The sequence below is a fragment of the Mercenaria mercenaria genome, chromosome 17 (assembly GCF_021730395.1).
Source record: "Mercenaria mercenaria strain notata chromosome 17, MADL_Memer_1, whole genome shotgun sequence".
Taxonomy (NCBI): Eukaryota; Metazoa; Mollusca; class Bivalvia; order Venerida; family Veneridae; genus Mercenaria; species Mercenaria mercenaria.
Genome location: NC_069377.1, coordinates 47,877,072 through 47,902,416, shown reverse-complemented (window position 1 = coordinate 47,902,416; position 25,345 = coordinate 47,877,072). Strand labels below are relative to the sequence as shown.

Sequence of the window (25,345 nt, the reverse complement as noted above, 5' to 3'; positions counted from 1 at the left end):
AGATCCCATGAAAAATGTGACCTCTAGAGTGGTCACAAGGTTTTTCTATTTTTAGACCTACTGACCTAGTTTTGACTCCACGTGACCCAGTTTCGAACTTGACCTAGTTATCATCAAGATGACATTCTGACCAACTTTCATGAAGATCCCATGAAAAATGTGACCTCTAGAGTGGTCACAAGGTTTTTTCTATTTTTAGACCTACTGACCTAGTTTTTGACCACACGTGACCCAGTTTCGAACTTGACCTAGATATCATCAAGATGAACAATCTGACCAACTTTCATGAAGATCCCATGAAAAATGTGACCTCTAGAGTGGTCACAAGGTTTTTCTATTTTTAGACCTACTGACCTAGTTTTTGAACGCACGTGACCCAGTTTCGAACTTGACCTAGATATCATCAAGATGAACATTCTGACCAACTTTCATGAAGATCCCATGAAAAATGTGACCTCTAGAGTGGTCACAAGGTTTTTTCTATTTTTAGACCTACTGACCTAGTTTTTTGACTGCACGTGACCCAGTTTCGAACTTGACCTAGATATCATCAAGATGAACATTCTGACCACTTTTCATGAAGATCCCATGAAAAATGTGACCTCTAGAGTGGTCACAAGGTTTTTCTATTTTTAGACCTACTGACCTAGTTTTTGACCGCACGTGACCCAGTTTCGAACTTGACCTAGATATCATCAAGATGAACATTCTGACCAATTTTCATGAAGATCACATGAAAAATGTGACCTCTAGAGTGGTCACAAGGTTTTTCTATTTTTAGACCTACTGACCTAGTTTTTGACCGCACGTGACCCAGTTTCGAACTTGACCTAGATATCATCAAGATGAACATTCTGACCAATTTTCATAAAGATCCCATGAAAAATGTGACCTCTAGAGTGGTCACAAGCAAAAAGTTTACGGACGCACGGACGGACGACGGACGACGGACACTGCGCGATCACAAAAGCTCACCTTGTCACTTTGTGACAGGTGAGCTAAAAACAATCACAACAGGTGTCTTATGAGAAGTTACGGTCGTGACCCCAGTGGGATTCGAACCCGCAACCTCTGTATTAAGTGGCTGACACCTTAACTCCTACAGAAGAATGTATCCAAACTGATATCAATTGAAAATGTAAGAGTTAATTGCAGCGGAAGTCACCCGTGATGTACCGACGTTTGATCATCAAAATATTACTTAATATTATCTAATATTTTAATTTTTAGCACAAGAATACTGTAGTCAGTTACGAGTCTCAATCTCAGCGATCTTTTTGCACTTTCAGAAATTTTACGATCCGTTATTTTTGTAGCGTCGTGCACATGTAGGAAAAAACCCCGGTGTCTTTCTTTGAAAAGTACCCGATATATTTAAATAGTAACCACATGATCTTGTACGTAAATAATGATGACGAAATCCCATATTTTGAGTTAGTAAACATCCGGAATTTCTTTCTTTATGAAAAGAACGAAAATAAAGCGATTGATTATGAGACACGGGATAAAACGATTCTGTTCAAATGGCCGTTAATCGGTATTATACGTTTCTATCGGGTAACCGATAGACACGGGTCAATACGTTTCTGTTTGGTAATCGATAGATACGGTGATAAACGTATCGATGTGTGAAAGGGTTAAAATATTTTTCAAACAGGTATTTATCTTTTACTTTTTGGATATCATTGACAAAAAAATAGGTATCCAGCCGGAATCCCAGCTTTTAGAAGTTGGTGTTCCTCCTCAAAATTTGGGATCCTCGGGCCCCCGGGACACCGTTAGTGTCGAACCCTGGTCCATAAACTACCAGGGACGTGAGCATCTCATTGAAATTACAGCATAAATACGTTCATTTACTTTAAAAAAATGTTCTTTACAAATTAAGCACAGTCAATTCACACCTTTACGCGTGCCTGATCACCGTCAGTTTTAAAATTAAACAGTTTTATGTAGGCCTACAAGTCTAACCCTCTAATAATATTCAATTTTATCGGGAGATATCATCCATATGTTAAAAGCGCAGACTCATTTACCAAACGCGCAAGACAGTTACCCTGCGCATATAAGAAATATATAAGGTTGCCCGATTTACAAATCGTTGCGCAGATAACAAATTGGTTATTTGCGCTGCGAGATTTACCAAATGCGCAGATTGGCTATATGCGCGTAACATTTAGATTGCCAGTCACAAATATAAAACAATATGAACAATTGAACATCGAATTATTTTGACTATGGAAACACCTAAAAATAAGCATTTCCAAACAAATGATCAACAAGATGAGTTTTACCATTTAATGGGCAGCATCTTATTTCGTGTTATCTCTAAATTTTGAGATTAGACTGTTAGAGGCTGAGAAATCATAAACAAATCTTGCACAACTGTGACACTTCATTTCAGCCCATTTAAAGAAATAAAAACAGAAATGGAAGGTTGAAATACTTTTTAAAACCTTCATGTTATTTCTAAAATTACAGAAAGAGTGCTGTCACTTACCAAAAAAACAGATTTTTCACAGCAATTTAATCATTTTTCTTATTTACGATTTTCGCTTTCATTTCCGGTGCGCCTGTAACATTAACACGCCTGTGACATATGAAATATATAATTTTCATGATGTGCAATTGTCATTCCCTCACCGTTTGCAAATTGGAACAGAAAAGAGGACGATACTGACCTGATATTTTGTCTGCATATGCTGTAGTCCGATATTGTCAGGTGGATTTTAACATTCCAGTTTGTTAAACCAATTTATATATTTAAGCCTGGCTTAAAAGTTTCAGTTATAATCATTGCATAATGCGAGTTCCGCCTGCAAAGTTCGAAGGTAGTTTTGGCAGTATCTTCCACTACTGCATCAGTTCATAGTTCAGAATATGAATACTAAAGTAAATCCTAGGAAAGAAAATACCAAGGTCCCTACTGGGGCTCGAACCCCGGACTTCTAACCATGTCGCTAAAAGGTTAACCCAACAGCTAGTCTAAATAATGAGACCTCGGGCAGACCGATTTTACATTTTGATATTTTACGTTGTCTACCTAGAGGTCTCAACCAGAAACAATCAAAACTGTGGTGGAAACTGTGGTCAATTGAAATTACGATTTATCTGTAGTCACGATTTTTCTTTAGCCCTAACTGCTTACCTGTTGTTTTAAATCATAAATAGTAAATAAAAAACATAAGAACAGGACATATTTATCAAGAATTTCTGTTGTAAAAAATTTAAACCTCTAACGTTTCAATCGTCTTCATGTAATGGCGGTCGGAGGCGTGACCAATGAAAACGCTTCGTTTACCGGTGATCGGCCATTTTCCAATATGTAGTACACTCGTGTTAAACCTTGGCTTTTTTTTAGCTGCCATAGTTTGAATTTTTCTCAAGAAATCTCGGTAATATATACATCATTGAAAAGGAAAAATTACAGGCTTTCTATGTATGTATTTCTTTTTTTTATCCGTTGCATTATTATAACATAATTCCTGCCCAACGGATTCCATTGGGTGTTACTTACGCAAAGAAGAGGACAGTGCTACCACATTCTTTACCTTTTCTGGTTTGTACTCGGAGGCGGATATCGACAAGTCAAAATAATATAACGATATTCAACTCTTGAGTACAATTATTTGGACTAACCCAACAGCAAGGCTGTTGGAAGTGGCCTTAGTTCAAATAATTGTACTCAAGAGTTAAATATCATTATATTTTTTTGACTTGTCGATATCCGCCTCCGAGTACAAACCAGAAAAGGTAAAGAATGTGGTAGCACTGTCCTCTTCTTTGCGTAAATAACACCCAATGGAATCCGTTGGGCGGGAATTATGTTATAATAATGCAACGGATAAAAAAAAGAAATACATACATAGAAAGTCTGTAATTTTTCCAGGGCTCCAGGTAAGATGCGTATTAGCGTAAATTACGTATAGAAATAATGCAAATACGCATGTCTAATAATTTCTAAGCGTATAAAAACGTATATGAAAATACAGAAACACGCACAATGCTTTTTTACTAGCGTAAAAACAAAATCTGAATCGTCTGGATGTGTTACGTAACATAGCCGATCAGCATTAATTCTCCCACATTGAACGTATACACGCATCGTATGATCTCTATAAACCTAGGTTAAACTATACACTCAATGCGTGCATTAACTAATATTGATGGTACGATAGTGTATTTAAAAGCGGTGTCGATTTAAATTATCAACTTCTGTCGTGAAGTAAACAAAAACAAAATGTCTCTTTAGAAGACTGCTAATTTCTAAAGGTGAAAAACGCTTCAGTCTTTCTTTCAACCTACAAAAAAATGATCAAAAAAAAAACATCATAAAAGGTATATTGGCTAATCTTTTGGATACCGTAGTATGAAGCCGAAGCATGTTTCAGTTTCGGAGAAAACGCATGAGGTTTGGAAAGAATTATATCCTTGGAATGTTGTTGATTCTGGCAATCCTATACAAACTAAATTAAAATGTGCATTACTGTGAAATCATTAATATTCGTGGTGGACAAATTTTCGTGGATTTCGTGGTTGTGTCAATCCACGAAATTTAATCCCAACAAACACGTAAAATTCCCACATGTTTTATGTTCAGAAGTTGAAATCCACGAATTTACATCCCCACGAAATTGCCGTTTAGACCAAAACCACGAAATTTCATGCCCACGAAATAAAATGATTTCACAGTATGCATAAAGTGTAAAATGAAAAATGTGTTTGTGTCCACTGGTTCTAGTAACCTCCAAAAGTCTACTATAGATAGGCATTGTGATTCCACTGACCATCAAAATGCAACCAAAATGACTTTGAAAGACTATATGACAGAAAGTAAAATTTTGATTGACACTGATTGTGAATAAAAAGCAAAAACTTGACATAAGTTATGGGTGTTACACCCGATAAATATGTTAATAGTTATAAAACTGTTTTGTGTTTTTTTTTTCTCATTTATGTTTTTTCAGCGTTAAAATTACTCCTAGTCAATTTCAGATTTTACCATTTTACTCATTCACAAGAATTATGATGAGTAATTACTCCTAGGCCAAAAAAATTATCTGGAGCCCTGTTTTTCCTTTTCAATGATGTATATATTACTGAGATTTCTTGAGAAAAATTCAAACTATGGCAGTTAAAAAAATGCCAAGGTTTAACACGAGTGTACTACATATTGGAAAATGGCCGATCACCGGTAAACACATTACTGCACGAAGCGTTTTCATTGGTCACGCCTCCGACCGCCATTACATGAAGACGATTGAAACGTTGGAGTTTTAAATTTTTTACAACAGAAATTCTTGATAAATATGTCTTGTTCTTATGTTTTTTATTTACTATTTATGATTTAAAACAACAGGTAAGCTTTTAGGGCTAAAGAAAAATCGTGACTACTGATAAATCGTAATTTCAATCGACCACAGTTTCCACCACAGTTTTGATTGTTTCTGGTTGAGACCTCTAGGTAGACAACGTAAAATATCAAAATGTAAAATCGGTCTACCTGAGGTCTAATTATTTAGACTAGAAGTGGCCTATAAACCTACAGTCACTACACTTTTCCCCCTTTAAACTTTTAAGAGCTAATCTCCCTTCTCTCAGAATGACACTCCATGCCCACTGCATGAGTCCGTCAAACACTTCTGACACCATTTAAGTAAATCCTAGGAGAGAAAATACCAAGGTCCTTACTGGGGCTTGAAGCTGCTAACCCTGGACCTCGTGATCCGTAGGCGGACACTCTTGACCACGTCGCTAAAGGGTTAACACAACAGCCTTTACAGCAAGGCTGTTGGAAGTGGCCTATAAACCTACAATCACTACAATACAATGAAATACCATAATTACAAAAAAAGTTACATTTGGTATCTGGTAAATATCTTTTGTTGTTTAAGATACAACAAATTGTACCAGACCTATGCTTCCTGTCAGACCATGGGAGAAAACTTTTCTCAGAAAAGTGATAATAGGATAGAAATTGATTGTATATTAATGTCTGGTTCCTCAAAGCTATAGAGAAGGCTAGTGTTCTAGCAGTGTTCCCATTCATGTAGATATACATAAATCATGTGTAGAATATAAAATGAACATCAAACAAGGAAAAAGTCACCTGCTAAGTAAGTTTGAGATATGTTACGATTACTTTTATTAGCCCACCATCATCAGATGGCGGTCTATTCAAATCACTCTGCGTCTGTGGATCGTCGTCCTTCCGTCCGTCCGTCAGTCCGTCCGTCCTTCCGTCCGTTAACAATTTCTCGTTATCGCATCTCCTCAGAAACTACCTGGGGGATTTTGACCAAACTTTGTCAGAATGATGTATTGGTACCCTAGTTGTGTCCCCCTGAAAATCAGACTGGTTCAACAATTTTTTAGTAAGTTATGGCCCTTTGTTTATTTCTATAATTTACATAGATTTATATAGGGAAAAACTTTGAAAATCTTCTTGTCCAAAACCACAGAGCCTAGGGCTTTAATATTTGGTATGAAGCATCATCTAGTGGTCCTCTACCAAGATGATTCAAAATATTTCCTTGGGGTCTAATATGGCCCCGCCCCGGGGGTCACATGGTTTATATAGACTTACATAGGGAAAAACTTTGAAAAACCTCTTGTCCAAAACCACAGGGCCTAGGGCTTTGATATTTTGTATATGACATCATCTAGTGGTCTTCTACTAAGATTGTTCAAATTATCCCCCTAGGGTCAAATATGGCTCCGCCCCGGGGGTCACATGGTTTACATAGACTTACATAGGGAAAAACGTTGAAAATCTTCTTGTCCAAACCACAAAGCCTAGGGCTTTGGCATTTGTAATGTAGCATCATCTAGTGGTTCTCTACCAAGTTTGTTTAGATTATCCCCCAAGGGTCAAATATGGCCCCGCCCTGGGGGGTCACATGGTTCATATAGACTTATATAGGGAAAAGATTTTAAAATCTTCTTGTCAATAACCTACAACATTCAAATTTGGACCACATGTATGGTTTTGAGTGGCAAGATGAACCTTGACATGAGTTGACCTTGATTTTGACCTGGTGACCTACTTTCACATTTCTGTAGCTACAGCCTTCAAATTTGGACCACTTGCATAGTTTTGTGCACTGAAAAAAACTTTCACCTTGACTTTGACCTAGTGACCTACTTTCACATTTTTGAAGGTACAGGCTTCAAATTTGGACCACATGCATAGTTTTGTGTTCTGAATTGGAATTTGACCTTGATTTTGACCTAGTGACCTACTTTCACATTTCTCAAGCTACAGCCTTCAAATTTGAACCACATGCATAGTTTTGTGTACCGAAACAAACTTTGACCTTTACATTGACCTAGTGACCTACTTTCACATTTTTGAAGGTACAGGCTTCAAATTTGGAACACATGCATAGTTCTGTGTTCCGAAATAAAATTTGACCTTGATTTTGACCTAGTGACCTACTTCCACATTTTTGAAGGTACAGGCTTTAAATTTGGACCACATGCATAAATTTGTGTTCTGAAGTGTAACTTGACCTTGATTTTGACCTAGTGACCTACTTTCACATTTCGTCCTTGAAATTGATCTAGTGACCTACTTTCACATTTCTCAAGCTACAGCTTTCGAATTTGGACCACATGCAAAGTGTTGTGTACGGAAATGAAATTTGACCTTGAGCTAGTCAGTAAGTCTTGAAATTTGGAACACTCAAAAATGGCACATTGGTGGGCGCCAAGATCACTCTGTGATCTCTCTTTTTTATATGATTGACATTTTCAAACAAACTCCATAAGTGCTCTGCCCACTCTAGGCATTGTTCAATCTTATTACAAGGTTATTTTGCAGTAAATTATACACAAGGTAAAAACCAGTACAGGTACTTGTAAAGAATGCTAAGAATAAATAATTCTATATAAATATTGATAATGTCTTGTGTTTTGTATGCAAAAACAGCAGTTAAAAGAAAATAAGAATTAAATTTTAGTGATCAAATATTCCTGTTATTTTTTCTGCATCTTTATAAATCTCAGAATAAAACAGTAGCATTTTGGTGATAGATGGCAGGTATCACAGGTTTGTTTTACTCAATTACTCAGATACTGTACAATAGTAACAATATAGATTCTATATGAATATTCATTTTCTAATGTGCAGTAGGTTAGGATTTGTTGATGACGTAAAGACCAGGGCTCCAGATAATTTTTCATGCAATTATTTTTTCACTTCTTGATTTTTTTCGCAATTACTTTTTTTCACTACCAAATTTTAAATTCAATTAGTTTTTTTTTAATTTTCAATTAGTTTTTCATCGCAAAAGTTTAACCTTTTAGTTTCTTTGTTGGAGGGAGTGTATTTATCATTCATTAATCGTAGAAGGAAATGCAATGTCAGTTTTTTGTTTTTATGCCCCTGAAGGGAGGCATATTAGTTTTCAACTGTCCATTCGTTAGTTTGTTTGTTTGTTTGTTTGTTCATCACAACATTAACTTTTTGCATGAAGGCACTTTACTCACGAACCACTGCACCCAGGACCTTCAAACTTCACATGCTGATAGTACTTATTGAATATATGACCCCTACTGACTTTAGGGTCACCAGGTCAAAGGTCAAGGTCACAGGGGCCAAAGTTAACTTTTTGCATGAAGGCACTTTACTCGCGAACCACTGCACCCAGGACCTTCAAACTTCACATGCTGATAGTACTTATTGAGTACACGACCCCTACCGACTTTAGGGTCACTAGGTTAAAGGTCAAGGTGCTGCGGGGCCAATGTTAACTTTTTGCATGAAGGCACTTTACTCGCGAACCACTGCAGCCAGGACCTTCAAACTTCACATGGTGATAGTACTTATTGAGTACACGACCCTTATTGACTTTGGGGTCAACAGGTCAAAGGTCAAGTTCACAGGGGTCAATGTTAACTTTTTGCATGAAGGCACTTTACTTGCGAACCACTGCACCCAGGACCTTCAAACTTCACATGGTGATAGTACTTATTGAGTACACGACCCCTATTGACTTTGGGGTCACCAGGTCAAAGGTCAAGGTGCTGCGGGGGCATTTGTCACCATTAGTGACAGCTCTTGTTTGTTTTTTTTTTCTTTTTAGGGGAGATCACCCTAGCAAGCTAATAAACGGCGTGGTTCGGATTTTATCGCTTACTTGCATTAGCGGTGTATCGTAATTTAACTCCCTGACAAAATATATCGGTGTAAACATAACGATCGGAAGATGGTTTCTTTTCGTTTTCGGCGATTTTATGTGTTTTTGAAACAATTGAAATTGAAAATCAAATCGTTTTTCAGCGACAGGTTTTGGAATTTAATTCGTTTTTAATGAAAATCATTTCGTTTTAACGATAAAACAATGCTTATCTGGAGCCCTGGAAAGACCATAATTTTCAGTCGGATAGCCTAGTAGTAGAGCGTCCACTTTGATTGCGGGAAGTCGTTTGTTCGATCCCCGGCCGCATCATACCAAACACATGAAAAATGGTACCAGTAGCTCCCTTGCTTGGCGCTGAGCATTAAAGGGAAAGGGCTTCTTCTCACATAACCTGGTGACAATGGATTCCATCAGGAATGAGGTGGTAGAACTTGTTTCACAATCAACCTAAAATAAATTAGTATAAACAAATAGACTAATTGGATGACAGTGTCCATTCCAGGCCGTGCCATGGGGCCATTGGCACGTATTTTACCGTTTTGGTGCATAAATGTTCACCCTATAGCGCCCATTGGGCGCACACATTTTCAGATGTTCAATCCGTTTACAATTAGCCTAAGTGCCAACTTCCAGAAGTTGTGAATCAAATACGACTCCTCCGATGACGTAATGCACCATTGGTTGATGTAAAACAGTGGCCAGTCTCCGGTCGCCCAACAACAAGCAGCTTTCGATGTTCTATGCAATGGCAGACAAAAAAGCACAGTCGCAATTTAGAGAAAAAAGAAATCCAATTTTACCTTTTTCTCAAAACGTCCAAAAACAGCAGACAATGGAGAACAATGTCCAAAGAAAGATGACTTGTCTGAGACCGCTAAATCACCCAGTGGCGTAACCACTATGTCAGAATCAGGCAACAAACATTCATTCCATAGTAAATTGCTGTCAGACCTTCCTTGGTTAGGTTTCGATAACAATAAGTCTTACAATACTACGACTTGTAAATATGTTTTAAGAACAGCAAAAGTAATACGTTGAGCTCCATGAAACAGAAGTGTTAAAAATACAACTTTTCATTATGGGTAAAACAGCTATTCTTGCATGACCCCTGTTTTTTGTTTTTTTCAAATGTCCCCAAGTTTTTGTTTTAATGGGGCCCTTTGACCCCACTTAAGAAAATTCTGGAATGAACACTGGATGTATGAATTTTACAATTCGTTTCTTTTGTATTTCAGTGAATCACAATGTCCTCTACAGCTTGTAGAATGTGCAGGAATCTGCTGAAGACATCTAGCAAGAGAATTTTACCTATAACCTCAAGTCTGACATCTGACTTGAAACCAAAGAACAGGAACAGTATCTCAGTCCAATACTACAGTAAATGTAGACATTATAGCAGCAGTACAAGTTACCAGGATATCATTTCTAAAGAAAATGGAGAAACTATTATACATAGTCCATATCCAGATGTCCCACTGTGTAATAAAACATTTGGAGAGTTCATGCTCTCAAACCTGGATGAATTTAAGAACTTGGATATGATGGTAAGCAGCATGTTCAATAAGTAATTAAAACTGTGGTTTACAGTTGTAGTCACACTGTGTAAATTCAAGTACCTGATGAAAAACAACTTGTAAGGTTATAATAAAGTTTCTTGCTGTGAAATTACAGAAAATATTATGGTTTTAGAAACTTCAATGTTGCAATGCTTTACCTTGGCTCAAAAGCAGTCTGCTTACTTTTCATTTAATACATTAATCTGCATTTATGTATCCATTACTGTCAAAGATCACCCTTGGAAATGAAAAATGCAGTCTTTTGAGGATGGCTGATTTCTCTACATGGTAAATTTTCTATATTTTCTGTTAAGCACAAAGAAAAATAGTGGCCTCCCTGTTTTTTTCCAGATTTTAATAGGGCCACCAGAGCTGAAAATAAAACAAAACAAGTTTTCAACAATTTTTTCTTTTGAAGCACCTGAAAGATCTTTGTTAAACTTGGTATTTAGTTTCCTTTCTCAATTTTATTTAAAAGTTTCAGCTTGACTGCAAGTTGGCACTACCAGAGCTTAAAATTTTAAACAATTTCTCCTGAACTTGTTGTTTCAAATTTATTCTCTAGTATTCTTGATTGGACCTATCAGTTTTACTGTAATGTGTAGGCATTTTGGGGCTGTTACTGCAAAAAATAGAAAAAAAGCATTCTCTCCACACTTAGTCTGATCAGATGAGTGACTTAGGCCCATTCAGTTCCCTTGTTAAAGTTATTCAGCAGTGCAAAATTTACTTTTTGGATTTAACTACTTTATATAAATTGATGCTAATTAACAGATGACATGATTCCTATGTATATTTTCTTTTTTTCCTTTTAATTTACCCACAGGTAGACTACCCTACGGGGAGGGTATTTTCAGGGGCAAAGATAAAAGAACAGGTGATAAAAGTGGCTAGTGCATTGACAAGACTTGGGTACAAGAATGGAGATGTGGCGCTCCTCTTCTCCACTAACTGTCCAGAATATCCTGTCATCTTTCTGGCATGTGCAGCCATTGGTGTAACAGTGAGCACAGCAAACCCAGTCTATACACCAAGTAATTGAGCCGTGCCATGAGAAAACCAACATAGTGGGTATGCGACCAGCATGGATCCAGACCAGCCTGCGTATCCCCGCAGTCTGGTCAGGATCCATGCTGTTCGCTAACAGTTTCTCTAATTCCAGTAGGCTTTGAAAGCGAACAGCATGGATCCTGACCAGACTGCGCGGATGCGCAGGCTGGTCTGGATCCATGCTGGTCGCATACCCACTATGTTGGTTTTCTCATGGCACGGCTCGTATGTTGTTTTTATTCCTAAAACCCTTTCAGTGAAGTTCATGATTGTACCTTGTTGTACTGTCCTCCCCTCAGTTGGCTGGTTAGTAGACAGTTTGGTTTTTAGCCCATCATCATCAGATGGTGGGCTATTAAAATCACTCTGCGTCCGTGGTCCGTCCGTCCGTCATTCCGTCCGTCCGTCCGTCAGTCCGTCCGTCCGTCCGTTAACAATTTCTCGTTATCGCATCTCCTCAGAAACTACTAGGGGGATTTTGACCAAACTTTGTCAGAATGATGTATTGGTACCCTAGTTGTGTCCCCCTGAAAATCAGACTGGTTCAACAATTTATGATTGAGTTATGGCCCTTTGTTTATTTCTATAATTTAAATAGATTTATATAGGGAAAAACTTTGAAAACCTTCTTGTCCAAAACCACAGAGCCTAGGGCTTTGATATTTGGTATGAAGCATTATCTAGTGGTCCTCTACAAAGATGATTCATATTATTTCTCTGGGGTCAAATATGGCCCCGCCCCGGGGGTCACATGGTTTATATAGACTTATATAGGGAAAAACTTTGAAAAACCTCTTGTCCAAAACCACAGGGCCTAGGGCTTTGATATTTTGTATGTGACATCATCTAGTGGTCTTCAACTAAGATCGTTCAAATTATACCCCTAGGGTCAAATATGGCCCCACCCTGGGGGTCATATGGTTTACATAGACTTATATAGGGAAAAACTTTGAAAATCTTCTTGTCCAAACCACAAAGCCTTGGGCTTTGATACTTGTAATGTAGCATCATCTAGTGGTTCTCTACCAAGTTTGTTCAAATTATCCCCCTAGGGTCAAATATGGCCCCGCCCCGTGGGTCACATGGTTCGTATAGACTTATATAGGGAAAAGCTTTTAAAATCTTCTTGTCAATAACTACAACATTCAAATTTGGACCACATGTGTATTTTTGAGTGGCAAGATGAACCTTGACATGAGTTGACCTTGATTTTGACCTAGTGACCTACTTTCACATTTCTGTAGCTACAGCCTTCAAATTTGCACCACATGCATAGTTTTGTGCACTTGAAAAAACTTTGACCTTGATTTTGACCTAGTGACCTACTTTCACATTTTTGAAGGTACAGGTATCAAATTTGGACCATATGCATAGTTCCGTGTTTCAAAATGAAATTTGACATTGATTTTGACCTAGTGACCTACTTTCACATTTTTGAAGGTACAGTCTTCAAATTTGGACCACATGCATAGTTTTGTGTTCCGAAATTAAATTTGACCTTGATTTTGACCCAGTGACCTACTTTCTCATTTCTCAAGCTACAGCCTTCAAATTTGGACCACATGCATGGTTTTATGTACCAAAACAAACTTTGACCTTTACATTGACTAGTGACCTACTTTCACATTTTTGAAGGTACAAGCTTCAAATTTGGACCACATGCATAGTTCTGTATTCTGAAATAAAACTTGACCTTGATTTTGACCTAGTGACCTACTTTCACATTTCTCAAGCTACAGCCTTCAAATTTGGACCACATGCATAGTTTTGTGTACCGAAATGAACTTCGACCTTAAGATTGACCTAGTGACCTACTTTCACATTTCTGTAGCTACAGGCCTCAAATTTAGACCACTTGCATAGGATTGTGTACCGAAACAAACTTTGACCTTGACATTGACCTAGTGACCTACTTTCACATTTTTGAAGGTACAGGCTTCAGATTTGGACCACATGCATAGATTTGTGTTCTGAAGTGAAATTTGACCCTTGATTTTGACCTAGTGACCTACTTACACATTTCTCAAGCTAAGCCTTCAAATTCGGACCACTTGCATAGTTTTGTGTACCGAATTAAACTTTTACCTTAAGATTGATCTAGTGACCTACTTTCACATTTCTCGAGCTACAGCTTTCGAATTTGGACCACATGCACAGTGTTGTGTACGGAAATGAAATTTGACCTTGAGCTAGTCAGTAAGTCTTGAAATTTGGAACACTCAAAAATGGCACTTGGTGGGCGCCAAGATCACTCTGTGATCTCTTGTTAGCTCATCTGATTTTTTGAAAAAAAATGATGAGTTATTGTCATCACTTGAGCGGTTGTCGGCGTCGGCGTCGGCGTCGACGTCTGCGTCGGCGTTGCCTGGTTAAGTTTTATGTTTAGGTCAGCTTTTCTCCTAAACTATCAAAGCTATTGCTTTGAAACTTGGAATACTTGTTCACCATCATAAGCTGACCCTGTATAGCAAGAAACATAACTCCATCTTGCTTTTTGCAAGATTTATGGCCCCTTTTGTACTTAGAAAATATCAGATTTCTTGGTTAAGTTTTATGTTTAGGTCAACTTTTCTCCTAAACTATCAAAGCTATTGCTTTGAAACTTGGAATACTTGTTCACCATCATAAGTTGACCCTGTACATTAAGAAACATAACTCCATCTTGCTTTTTGCAAGAATTATTGCCCCTTTTGGACTTAGAAAATCAGTTTTCTTGGTAAAGTTTTATGTTTAGGTCAGCTTTTATCCTAAACTATCAAAGCTATTGCTTTAAAACTTGCAACACTTGTTCACCATCATAAGCTGACCCTGTACAGCAAGAAACATAACTCCATCCTGCTTTTTTCAAGATTTATGGCCCCTTTTGGACTTAGAAAATATCAGATTTCTTGGTTAAGTTTTATGTTTAGGTCAACTTTTTCTCTTAAACTATCAAAGCTATTGCTTTAAAACTTGCAGCTCTTGTTTACCATCATAAGCTGACCCTGTACAGCAAGCAACATAACTTCATCCTGCTTTTTGCAATAATTATTGCCCCTTTTGGACTTAGAAAAATCATTTTCTTGGTTGAATATTATGTTTAAGTCAAGTTTTCTCATAAACTATCAAAGCTATTGCTTTAAAACTTGCAACAGTTTTTCACCATCATAAGTGGACACTGTACATCAAGAAACATAACTCTATCCTGCTTTTTGCAAGAGTGATGGCCCTTTTTAGACTTAGAAAATCATGGGTAGGACAATATTTCTATTATACAAAAAAAATCAGATGGGCGTCAGTACCCGCAAGGCGGTGCTCTTGTTAATCAGTTATTAGAGAACGGGCCTACGGTGTTCAAACTTTAAAGTGTGAGTGCCTGTGGTCAGTAGATGACCCCTTTGTTTAAAGTTCAGCTAGTCAAAGCTGTAGTGGAAGTGGTACTGAAAATGTTTTTTGATAAATAACTTGAGAACACTTTGGGCCTCAGGTGTTAGACTTCATTGAGTGGTTGTTTGAGCCAGTAGATAAGTCTTGCTTATTGCCAGACAATAGTCTTGTTATTTTTGGGATCAGTTAGTCAAAGATAAGAACAAATTGACCTTCAGACTGAAATAGTTTATGACTGATTCCTTGAGAACTATTTGGCCCAAGACTGTCAGACTTCATTGGATATTTGCCTATGGTAAAAATATGAACATATAGTTTTGGGGTTGGTAAGTCAAAGGTCGCAATGAACTTGAGACTTTAAGTCAATAGCTGAGAGAATGCTTAGGCCCCAGTCATCAAACCTCATAGCATGATTGTATATGTACATTATATTTCCCTCAGTCAAACTTGATAGCATGACTTTATATGTACAATATATTATTCCTCTGAATTAAATGTTCAGGCATGATTATATGTGTACAGTAGATTCCCCTAATGATTTTAAGGGTCAAATGTCAAGGTCACAATGTACTTGAGTCAGAAAGTTACTGACCCAGTTTGCTCTGACAGGCCATCATAGGACATGTGTTTTACAAACAGCCCTTGTTTTTGTCGAGCCCGCTTGCGCAAAGTGAAGACATAGTCATCCAAATGGCTTTTTGGTGTATGTGTGTTAGTTAGTGCGTGCATGCATGCGTCTGTCTGTCCAGATTTTTTTGTCCATACAATAACTTTGACATGCATGGAACAATCTTGTTTATATTTAGCACGAATGTTTACCTAATGAGACAGAGTGTCATGTGCAAACCCCAGCTTCCTATTTCAAAGGTCAAGGTCACACTTGGAGGTCAAAAGTTATTTCAGATCTTGTCTGGGCAAAAACTGACATACATAAAGGAATCTTGTTTATTTTTGGCATGTATGTTAACCTCAATGATACATCAGGTTTCTATCTCAAAGATCAAGGTCATTTTAGAGCTTGTCTGGGCCATATCGTTTATAAGTATTGAGCAGTCTTTTTTTTATTTGACTGAAATGTTCACCTTGAAGTGCATGAGATGGAGTGTCATGCACAAACCCCAGGTCTCTATCACAAAGGTCAAGGTCACATTTAGAGGTCAAATGTCATTTTAGAGCTTGTCCAGGATATGTTTCAACAAATAATGGGCTCGACATTGATGCCCTTTGGGCTTCAACATTGCTATACTCTTGGAATAGCTTAGAATGTAATAATCTGTTACTGATAATAGAAACAGATTGGAATATCTGGTTTTAGGAGAACAGCTTTTTTTGTGGTAAGAAGGCCCTGCCAAATTACAGAAAAAAAAACAAAGCAAAAAAAAACTTTGAAACACTCTTTCTTATATAAGCATATTTAAAAGTGAGGGAACTTAACATTTGTAAACAGAAGTGATGTCATGACATGTTTTTTCTATAAAGTACTCTAAGACTTTCTGAATCCAAAAATAAGGAATAAAGAGCACTATCAAGTTATTTGATCTTTATTGAAGATTACATAAAGAAAATATAATCATTGCACAAATCTAATTGATAAATGTAGTTAGTTAGTTGTCATTAACAGCACAAGAGTCATCTGGCATCAGGATGTGTCAAATGAGTTTTTATACGCCCGAAGGGATGTATTATGTTTTACCCCCATCCGTTAGCAATTTCGTGTCCGCTCTGTAACTCTTGAACCCTTTGAAGGATTTCGAAGAAACTTGACACAGATGTTCACCACATCAAGATGAATAGCAGAGCGGATGTTCTGGATGGCTCACTTCACTGTCAAGGTCACTCTTAGGGGTCAAAGGTCATATGCTTTGTTTCATGTCCACTCTGTAACTCTTGAACTGCTTGAAGGATTTTAAAGAAACTTGGCACAACTGTTCACCACATCAAGACATAGTGCAGAGCTTATGTTCTGGATGGCTGGCTTCAAGGTCAGGGTCACTCTTATGGATCAAAGGACATACCTATGGGTGTATATTGCTCTGCATTTTGGTTCTCTTGTTCTGGTATGAGTATAATCACCTGACACACCAGTTTCTTGTGCAAGAAATAAAAACTTGTCAGCCATATTTGGCCAGTTTTGAAAGTCATTTATACTTTCTTGTTGGTCTTTTTGAAAGAAAATAAAATCAATAGAAATATCTTTTTTGTGGAAATCCAAAATCTTTCCTTTGGAAGTGTTTGCTTTGTTTATTTTCCATCATCTTCAAGGTACAGTTTAGCATACCAAAATAAGTCTGAACTTCTGCAGTTCTAGGCAATTCAGTTGCAGTAAGAATTTGAAATACTTATGTCCTGGTCAGAAAAGTATTGATATGTTGTTGTTTTTTTTTGCTCATGTTGGTTTGTCCGTCTGTTGATCATCTGTCCATCCGTAGACATTTTGGTCTCTGATCAATAAGAATACTCTGGATTATAGTAGTCAGACAGTTAAGGATATTTCCTGTAGTGAGTAAACTGCCCCTATTGTTTAAGTCGATCATAGGTCTAAGACACATTGATGTTTAGACTTAAACAAGTTTGCAATCAGTAACCTGAGAAGGTTTAGACTTATTGTGAATAATCTTCATAAGATAATTGTAATAATTATTATTGATAATAATGTGGTGCCTATATGACCCCTATTGGTTTTGGAATCAGTAGGTTTGATGTCAAGCTCACAGTGACCTTGTGACTAACTTGAAAATGGCTTAGGATTATCAAAGTTCATAGGAATCTGTAGATGATCCTTACTATTTTGGTGGTCGAAGAAAAAGTAGAGCTATTGCACTTGCCCCAGCATTTACTATCAAAGTCTACACAAGCAGAAACAATCCCCATAACTCTGATTGAATTTTGACAGAGTTATGCCCCATTTTAACATAGAATTTTTTGTTAAAGTTTTTGATAAAGTCAAATATCTCTGTTACTATCAAAGCTTTTGACTTGAAACTTAAAATAGTTATACACCAGGAGAAATAATTCCCATAACTTTGAATTTGAATTTTGAGAGTTATGTCCCTTTTTAACTTTCTTGGTTGAAGTTTTATAAAGTTTTTACTGGCAAAGCTCTAATTCAGAGTCAAGCACTGAAAAAAGTCAAGTGCTCTGTCACCAGACATCTCTTGTTCTATTAAGTATTGCATGAACTCCACTGGCAGTGCTGGTAATGCATATATATAGCTACAAAATTTGCATACATTATCACTGTACTGAACTTTTTCCAAAAAATGAAGTGAAATATTAAAATCATGTTTAAGATGATGTCATGATTGCCCCATGTGGTTCTGAGATGATCTGTGTATGAAAAGAATTGGAACCACTGCCTTACACTTGCCTGATCGTAAGAGGCAACTAACAGGGTCTTAACACTTGGTTTTGCAGTAACTCTGTGATTCCAGCAGGTATGCAAATTTTGATTCCATACCTCATGTTTGTATTTCGATGTAAATGAGATGTGGAACCAAAATTTGTAGTCCTGTTTGCCGCCATATAACCTATACTGTGTTGGTGCACTGTAAAACCCAAATAAATAAATAAATAAATGATGTCATGATGGAACAAAAATTAGAAGAAATATTCTACCTAACAAGTTTCAGTCAGCTTGAAGGACAAAATATGTAATGGTACTTAGTACTTAATAGTGTTTATTACATGTACATGTATATAGGGTATTACTTCGTGCACCACATAGGTTCATAACTTAGGAATGAGATACTGCTATTAACCCTAGCACATACTTAGCTTAGCTTTCAAAGACACCAAGATCGCTGTTACTGAAATATATGCATGTAAAGGCTTAATAACTGCAGTTACGTTGATACATTGTGTGCAAACTCGGTATACAGATAGCTTTCATATGAAGAGCAAGCTTCAGTTGCATAAATGAGCCGCGCCATGGGAAAACCAAAATAGTGGCTTTGCGACCAGCATGGATCCAGACCAGCCTTTGATCTGTGCAGTCTGGTCAGGATCCATGCTGTTCCCTATCAATGCCTATTGCAACTAGAGAAACAGTTAGCGAACAGCATGGATCCTGACCAGACTGCGTGGATGCGCAGGCTGGTCTGGATCCATGCTGGTCGCAAAGCCACTATGTTGGTTTTCCCATGGCATGGCTCAAATGGTTGCTAAGGTCAAGATTAAGGTTTCTTTTTTAAAAAATAAAAATTTGATTTTTGCTCAGTATCTTCATATAGGAATGAGATATTACATAGACCAAACATTGTACAAAAATAGTTTGCATACAGACAAGGGTTTGATTTCTTTTAGTATCAATGTCACCAACTGGCACCGGAGAGTATAAGCAGTTTGCAGCATCACACTGCACAAATTAGTGCAAACCAAACTTGCCTAGTCATTAAGGTCAAGTCCTTTGAAGAAGTTCAGAACTGCTGAACGAAACTCAGGTCAAAGAAGATGTCTTACCATCAAGAGAGCATGTCCATGGCTCACACCCAGCCAAATCATACCTAAAAAGAATTTTTTTTCTCATAAAAACATAGTTAAAAGTGAAAAAACTTGTACTAAAAATAGATATTTGGACCAAACTGAAATCCTTTTTGAAATAATGGCTTCACTGTTTTTTTGGCAGAGAATTAATTTTATATGATAGATTACTCTACATTACTCTGCAGGTAATAATCAAAACCAAACCTCTGTTTTGTTATAATAGCTTTGAAATTTCAGAAGCTTGCCTTCAAACTTTTTCTTACACATACTAACTCACCTACATGTACTAACCTAATACAGATGACATATCAGTATGTTACTCAAATTTGGTACAGATTAATCAATGATCAGGTTTGTTTTGTTCTGACTGATCCATTTGGAAATGTTGAATATAAATGCACCTTTAACCCTTATCATGCTGGACACCATTGATTCTGCCTTTGCGACCAGTGTAGATCATGATCAGCCTGCACATCCATGCAGTCTGATCAAGATCTGCACTATTCCTCTTTCAGTCAGTATCATTTTGGTAAGAACCCCTTTTAACAGTTAATGGTACTGACCAAATTGAAAGATGGACAAGTTCATTATAGAAATTTAGCAGGAGAAGGGTTAAGATCACTGGCTTGACAAATTAATTAAGATGCAGATGCAATTTTAATATACATTTTGGAATGTTATGCAATGCTAATGCTTCATGTTTCCATTCATTTGTTAAGTCTGATGCTCCCATGTTTGCTTGAAACCTTGTCTATCCTGTCAACAGGTGAATTAGCAAGACAACTTGTACACAGTGAAACAAAATGTGTGTTTACAAAGAAAGCAATGTTGCCGACAGTAGAGGAGGCCTTGTCTATAGACAAAGTTGTCTCAGAGAACATTAAAGTAAGTAGAACATTAGTCCGTTTTTGATTGTTAAAAATAACATCTGGCCACTTGACTGCAGTCTTTGTTTTTTCTGTTCTCATGGTAGGAAGCAAAGATACATTTTGCAAAGATGATTAGCTAAATGTAGTTACTATATCTGCAATCCAAATGTGTTTGATTTTTGTCAAGCCTGCTATGTGGAAATGAAGACGTAGTTGTCCAAATGGCTGTCCGGTGTATATGCGTGTGTCTGTGCATGCGTGCGTCCGTCTGGATTTGTTTGTCCAGACCATAATTTTGACATGCTTGGAGCAATCTTGTTTACATTTGGTATGAATGTTAACCTCAGTGAGACGGAGTGTCATGTGGAAGCCCAGGTTGCTATCTCAAAGGTCAAGGTCACAGTTGGAGGTCAAAGGTCATGTAAGATCTTGTTAGGCCCATAACATTGATATGCATTGAGGAATCCTGTTTATATTTGGCATGAATGTTAAACTCAATGAGACGGAGTGTCATGTGCAAACCCCAGGTTCCTGTCTCAAAGTTCAAGTTAGGGGTCAAAATTCATTTTAGAGCTTGTCCAGACCATAACTTTGATAAATATGAAGCAGTCCTTTTTATGCCCCAGAAGGGAGGCATATTAGTTTTCAGCTGTCCATCCGTTCGTTCGTCACAACGTTAATTTTTTGCATGAAGGCACTTTACTCACGAACCACTGCACCAAGGACCTTCAAACTTCACATGCTGATAGTACTTATTGAGTACGTGACCCCTACTGACTTTGGGGTCACCAGATAAAAGGGCAAAGTCACAGGGGCCAATGTGAACTCGTTCGTTAGTTTGTTCGTCACAACGTTCGTTCGTCACAATGTTAACTTTTTGTATGAAGGCACTTTACTCATGAACCACTGCACCCAGGACCTTTAAACTTCACATGCTGATAGTACTTATTGAGTACACGACCCCTACTGACTTTTTTGTCACCAGGTCAAAGGTCAAGGTCACAGGGGCCAATGTTAACTTTTTGCATGAAGGCACTTTACTCACGAACCACTGCCACCAGGACCTTCAAACTTCACATGGTGATAGTACTTATTGAGGACACGACCCCTACTGACTTTGGGGTCAAAGGTCAAGGTCACCAGGTCAAAGGTCAAGGTGCTGCGGGGGTATTTGTCACCATTAGTGACAGCTCTTGTTTTCTTAGGGATAAATGTTCACCTGTATGAGATGGAGTGTTGTGCGCAAAGCTGCTGTCCCTATCTCAAAGGTCAAGGTCACACTTGGGGTCAAAGGCCATTTCAGAGCTTGTCCTTTTGACATCTGGTGTGCTCACCATGTTGCCCATGGGCATCTAGTATTAAAATCCATGCAACAATTGCATATCAGTTCCCATGAATGAAATTGTTGCAGTGGGTGCAATATAGACCGGAGGTCACTTTGCATGGTTGGCCATGCTTCTCACACATTCCACAGCATCATGATATGATGTGATACGTTTAATTTACTGCATTTTGCTTACAGAAAATTCTAATTGTGATATACAGTGCGTCTGCTTAGCTCAGTAGGGAGGGCGCAGATCTATGAATCATGGGGTTGTGAGTTGCATCTTTTTGTGAGGCATATTATGTTCTCTGTGATGGTTTAATAAAAGACAGTGCTATTGAAATCTTTCATCATCCACCTCTGATTCGTATGGAGAAGTTGACAGTTATTTGCAGAGAATAGGTTAGAGCTGGTACAAATTCAAGGGATACTTGTAAGGTTAACAGTCCACTGCTTAGTGACTAAAATTCTATTTAAAAATAGATATACTGAAAAAAACAAACAATCTTCTTGTTATCTGATTTTAGAACGTTTACTTTTCCAACAGCTGTCATTTTCAACACAATTTTGAAGTTTTATAGATTTAAATTTATATATTTTAAAACAGCATTATACAATTTCTGTAATAAAACACAATTCTAATTGTAACTGTTAGAATTTTGAACTGTTTTAGAAATGATAGTTAAATGTTTATCAGGATGTTATCATTATTGACGGAGAGGCAGATAAGTGTCGACCCTTCCAGACATTGCTTGATGATAATGGTCATGGATTTCCAGAGAATGTGGACATTAATCCAGCTGAAGCTATTCTTACCCTCCCTTACAGCAGCGGGACCACCGGACTCCCTAAAGGGGTCATGTTGTCTCATACTAACATGGTGATGAACCTCTTACAAGCACAAACGTAAGCTATGTTTCTGTAATTCTGCACAGACTTAAGCTAGATTTCTGTAATTCTGAACAGACATAAGCTAGGTTTCTGTAATTCTGCACATACTTAAGCCAGGTTTCTGTAATTCTGCACAGACATAAGCTAGGTTTCTGTAATTCTGCACATACATAAGCTAGCTTTCTATAATTCTGCACAGACATAAGCTAGGTTTCTGGAACTCTGCACATATTTAAGCCAGGTTTCTGTAATTCTGCACAGACATAAGCCAGGTTTCTGGAATTCCACTTAGTCTTTAGGGCTCCGGAAATCCTATGTCCAGAGCCTACCAGAAAATTCTTTCGGGCTATTAAATTTTTTCAGAGCATTTGGGACGGGCTACCTTGAAACTCTATATGGAGTAGTCCGGAAATCAGTACTCTAGTCTTCATGAAGGCCACATGAAGTATAATTTTGATAGTAACTGTTGTCAGTAATACCCAAACCTCAAAGAACATACTTTATGAACACTGTAGTGACACATACTAATTATAGACCGGTTACCAAGGTTTAACATATTGTGTATTGGATGTTTGAAAGTGCAATCAGCAATTTTCGGCTGGCAGTCGGTCATGTTCTGATATTTCCGACCAGATTTTTTTACTTTTTCTTTTGTTTTCTCTGACCAATATTATTTATTTTTCATTTTATAAATCAGTCTGAAAAGGTAGAAATCAGTCTAAAATTGAGATACAAGCAATTTCTGAAGCCCTGCAGTTAAATTGTATGTAAAGATCAGTCTTTTGAAATGAAAAAAAGATATGATAATTCTTTTTCTGTTTTGTTTGTAGAGGTCAGATGAAATTTGATACTGGTAAAGAGGTTCTTATGGGGTTGCTGCCATTTTATCATATATATGGTATGATGGTGCTGCAGTTCGGGACGTTGAGTCAGGGGGCAAAGGTGATCATACATCCCAAGTTCGAACCTGAGGCTTTCCTACAATCAGTTCAAGATTATGAGGTAATAGTATCATTATTATTTTTAAGGAAGTGGAGCTACATTGACTGATTTCCATCTGATAACATTTTCTCTGTGTGTGATTCTGGTATTTTCCTGTTCTCACTAAAACAGTACTTTGCTTGTACCAGAGACTGCAAAAACAGTACTAATATAAAAATCAACAAAATATTTAACACCAGTTGTTACTTTTTTGTCAAAGACGTAAAAAATGGTACTGGTAGCTTCCTTGCTTGGCGCTCAGCATTAAGAGGATAGTGCTAGGACTGGTCAGCCCGGTGTCAGTATAATGTGACTGGGTGGGATATCATGCCACGTGTCTACGGTGTGGTATTCCAATGAGGCAGCACTATAAAGTTGGGCATTGTGCGCACTGCTACAAGTAGACACCGTCGTTTATATGACTGAAAAATTGTTGAAAAAGACTTTAAACCCGAACACACACACACACATACTTCTTTGTTATTTTTGAGTGTCATCAGCATTAAACATGGATGTTTACAAATACTGTATGAGTAGTTTATTAGACAGAAACACTATAAATGCTGTTTATGTGGAATGCCATTTTAGCACAGACACTAATTTTGCAGAATGAATTTCACAATTTCTTGTTTTTAAACTCTGAATATAATTTCTATGTAAATTATTACACACCTAACATTTGTCACTGTATGGTTATTAAGTCAAAGTGGTAAGAGATGTTCAATTTTCTGTTGATTTACAAACTGAAAAAAGAACATATTATTTATGTCTCCCCCAGGAGACATATTGTTTTTGCCCTGTCCGTCCGTCCGTCCTTCCGTCCGTCCGTCCGTACGTCACACTTCATTTCCGAGCAATAACTGGAGAACCATTTCACCTAGAACCTTCAAACTTCATAGGGTTGTAGGGCTCCTGGAGTAGACGACCCCTATTGTTTTTGGGGTCACTCCGTCAAAGGTCAAGGTCACAGGGGCCTGAACATTGAAAACCATTTCCGACCAATAACTAGAGAACCATCTGACCCAGAATGTTGAAACTTCATAGGATGATTGGTCATGAAGAGTAGACGACCCCTATTGATTTTGGGGTCACTCCGTCAAAGGTCAAGGTCACAGGGGCCTGAACATTAAAAACCATTTCCGATCAATAACTAGAGAACCACTTGACCCAGAATGTTGAAACTTCATAGGATGATTGGTCATAAAGAATAGATGACCCCTATTGATTTTGGGGTCACTCCATCAAAGGTCAAGGTCACAGGGGCCTAAACATGGAAAACCATTTCCGATCAATAACTAGAGAACCACTTGACCCAGAATGTTGAAACTTCATAGGATGATTGTACATGCAAAGTAGATGACCCCTATCGATTTTGGGGCCACTCCATTAAAGGTCAAGGTCACAGGGGCCTGAACATTGAAAACCATTTCCGGTCAGTTACTTGAGAACCACTTGACCCAGAATGTTGAAACTTAATAGGATGATTGGTCATGCAAAGTAGATGACCCCTAATGATTTTGGGGTCACTCTGTGAAAGGTCAAGGTCACAGGGGCCTGAACATTGAAAACCATTTCCGGTCAGTAACTTGAGAACCACTTGACCCAGAATGATGAAACTAAATAGGATGATTGGTCATGCAGAGAAGATGACCCCTAACGATTTTGGGGTCACTCTGTGAAAGGTCA

The 25,345-nt window shown here is 37.7% G+C and overlaps 2 protein-coding genes across 4 annotated transcripts in view; one reads left to right on the top strand and one right to left on the bottom strand.

Annotated features, from left to right (window-relative positions):
* LOC123537650 (deubiquitinating protein VCPIP1-like) overlaps nucleotides 1-2,573 on the bottom strand; it is a 54,633-nt gene extending 52,060 nt beyond the window's left edge. The window contains exon 1 of one of the 2 annotated variants that reach the window (XM_053528092.1): nucleotides 2,498-2,573. The gene's annotated coding sequence lies outside the window, so the exon portion shown is untranslated. The remainder of the gene's footprint in view (nucleotides 1-2,497) is intronic. The other variant, XM_053528093.1, reaches the window with a different exon arrangement.
* A 41-nt stretch (nucleotides 2,574-2,614) lies between these two features.
* Nucleotides 2,615-25,345, top strand: part of LOC123537651 (probable 4-coumarate--CoA ligase 1) — a 41,052-nt gene continuing 18,321 nt past the window's right edge. The window contains exons 1-6 of one of the 2 annotated variants that reach the window (XM_045321482.2): nucleotides 2,615-2,719; nucleotides 10,376-10,684; nucleotides 11,523-11,730; nucleotides 20,361-20,479; nucleotides 22,485-22,693; nucleotides 23,509-23,680. In XM_045321482.2, the coding sequence (XP_045177417.2) occupies nucleotides 10,385-10,684; nucleotides 11,523-11,730; nucleotides 20,361-20,479; nucleotides 22,485-22,693; nucleotides 23,509-23,680 (1,008 nt within the window). In that variant the 5' untranslated portion in view covers nucleotides 2,615-2,719; nucleotides 10,376-10,384. Of the gene's footprint in view, nucleotides 2,738-10,375; nucleotides 10,685-11,522; nucleotides 11,731-20,360; nucleotides 20,480-22,484; nucleotides 22,694-23,508; nucleotides 23,681-25,345 lie in introns of both variants that reach the window. The other variant, XM_045321483.2, reaches the window with a different exon arrangement.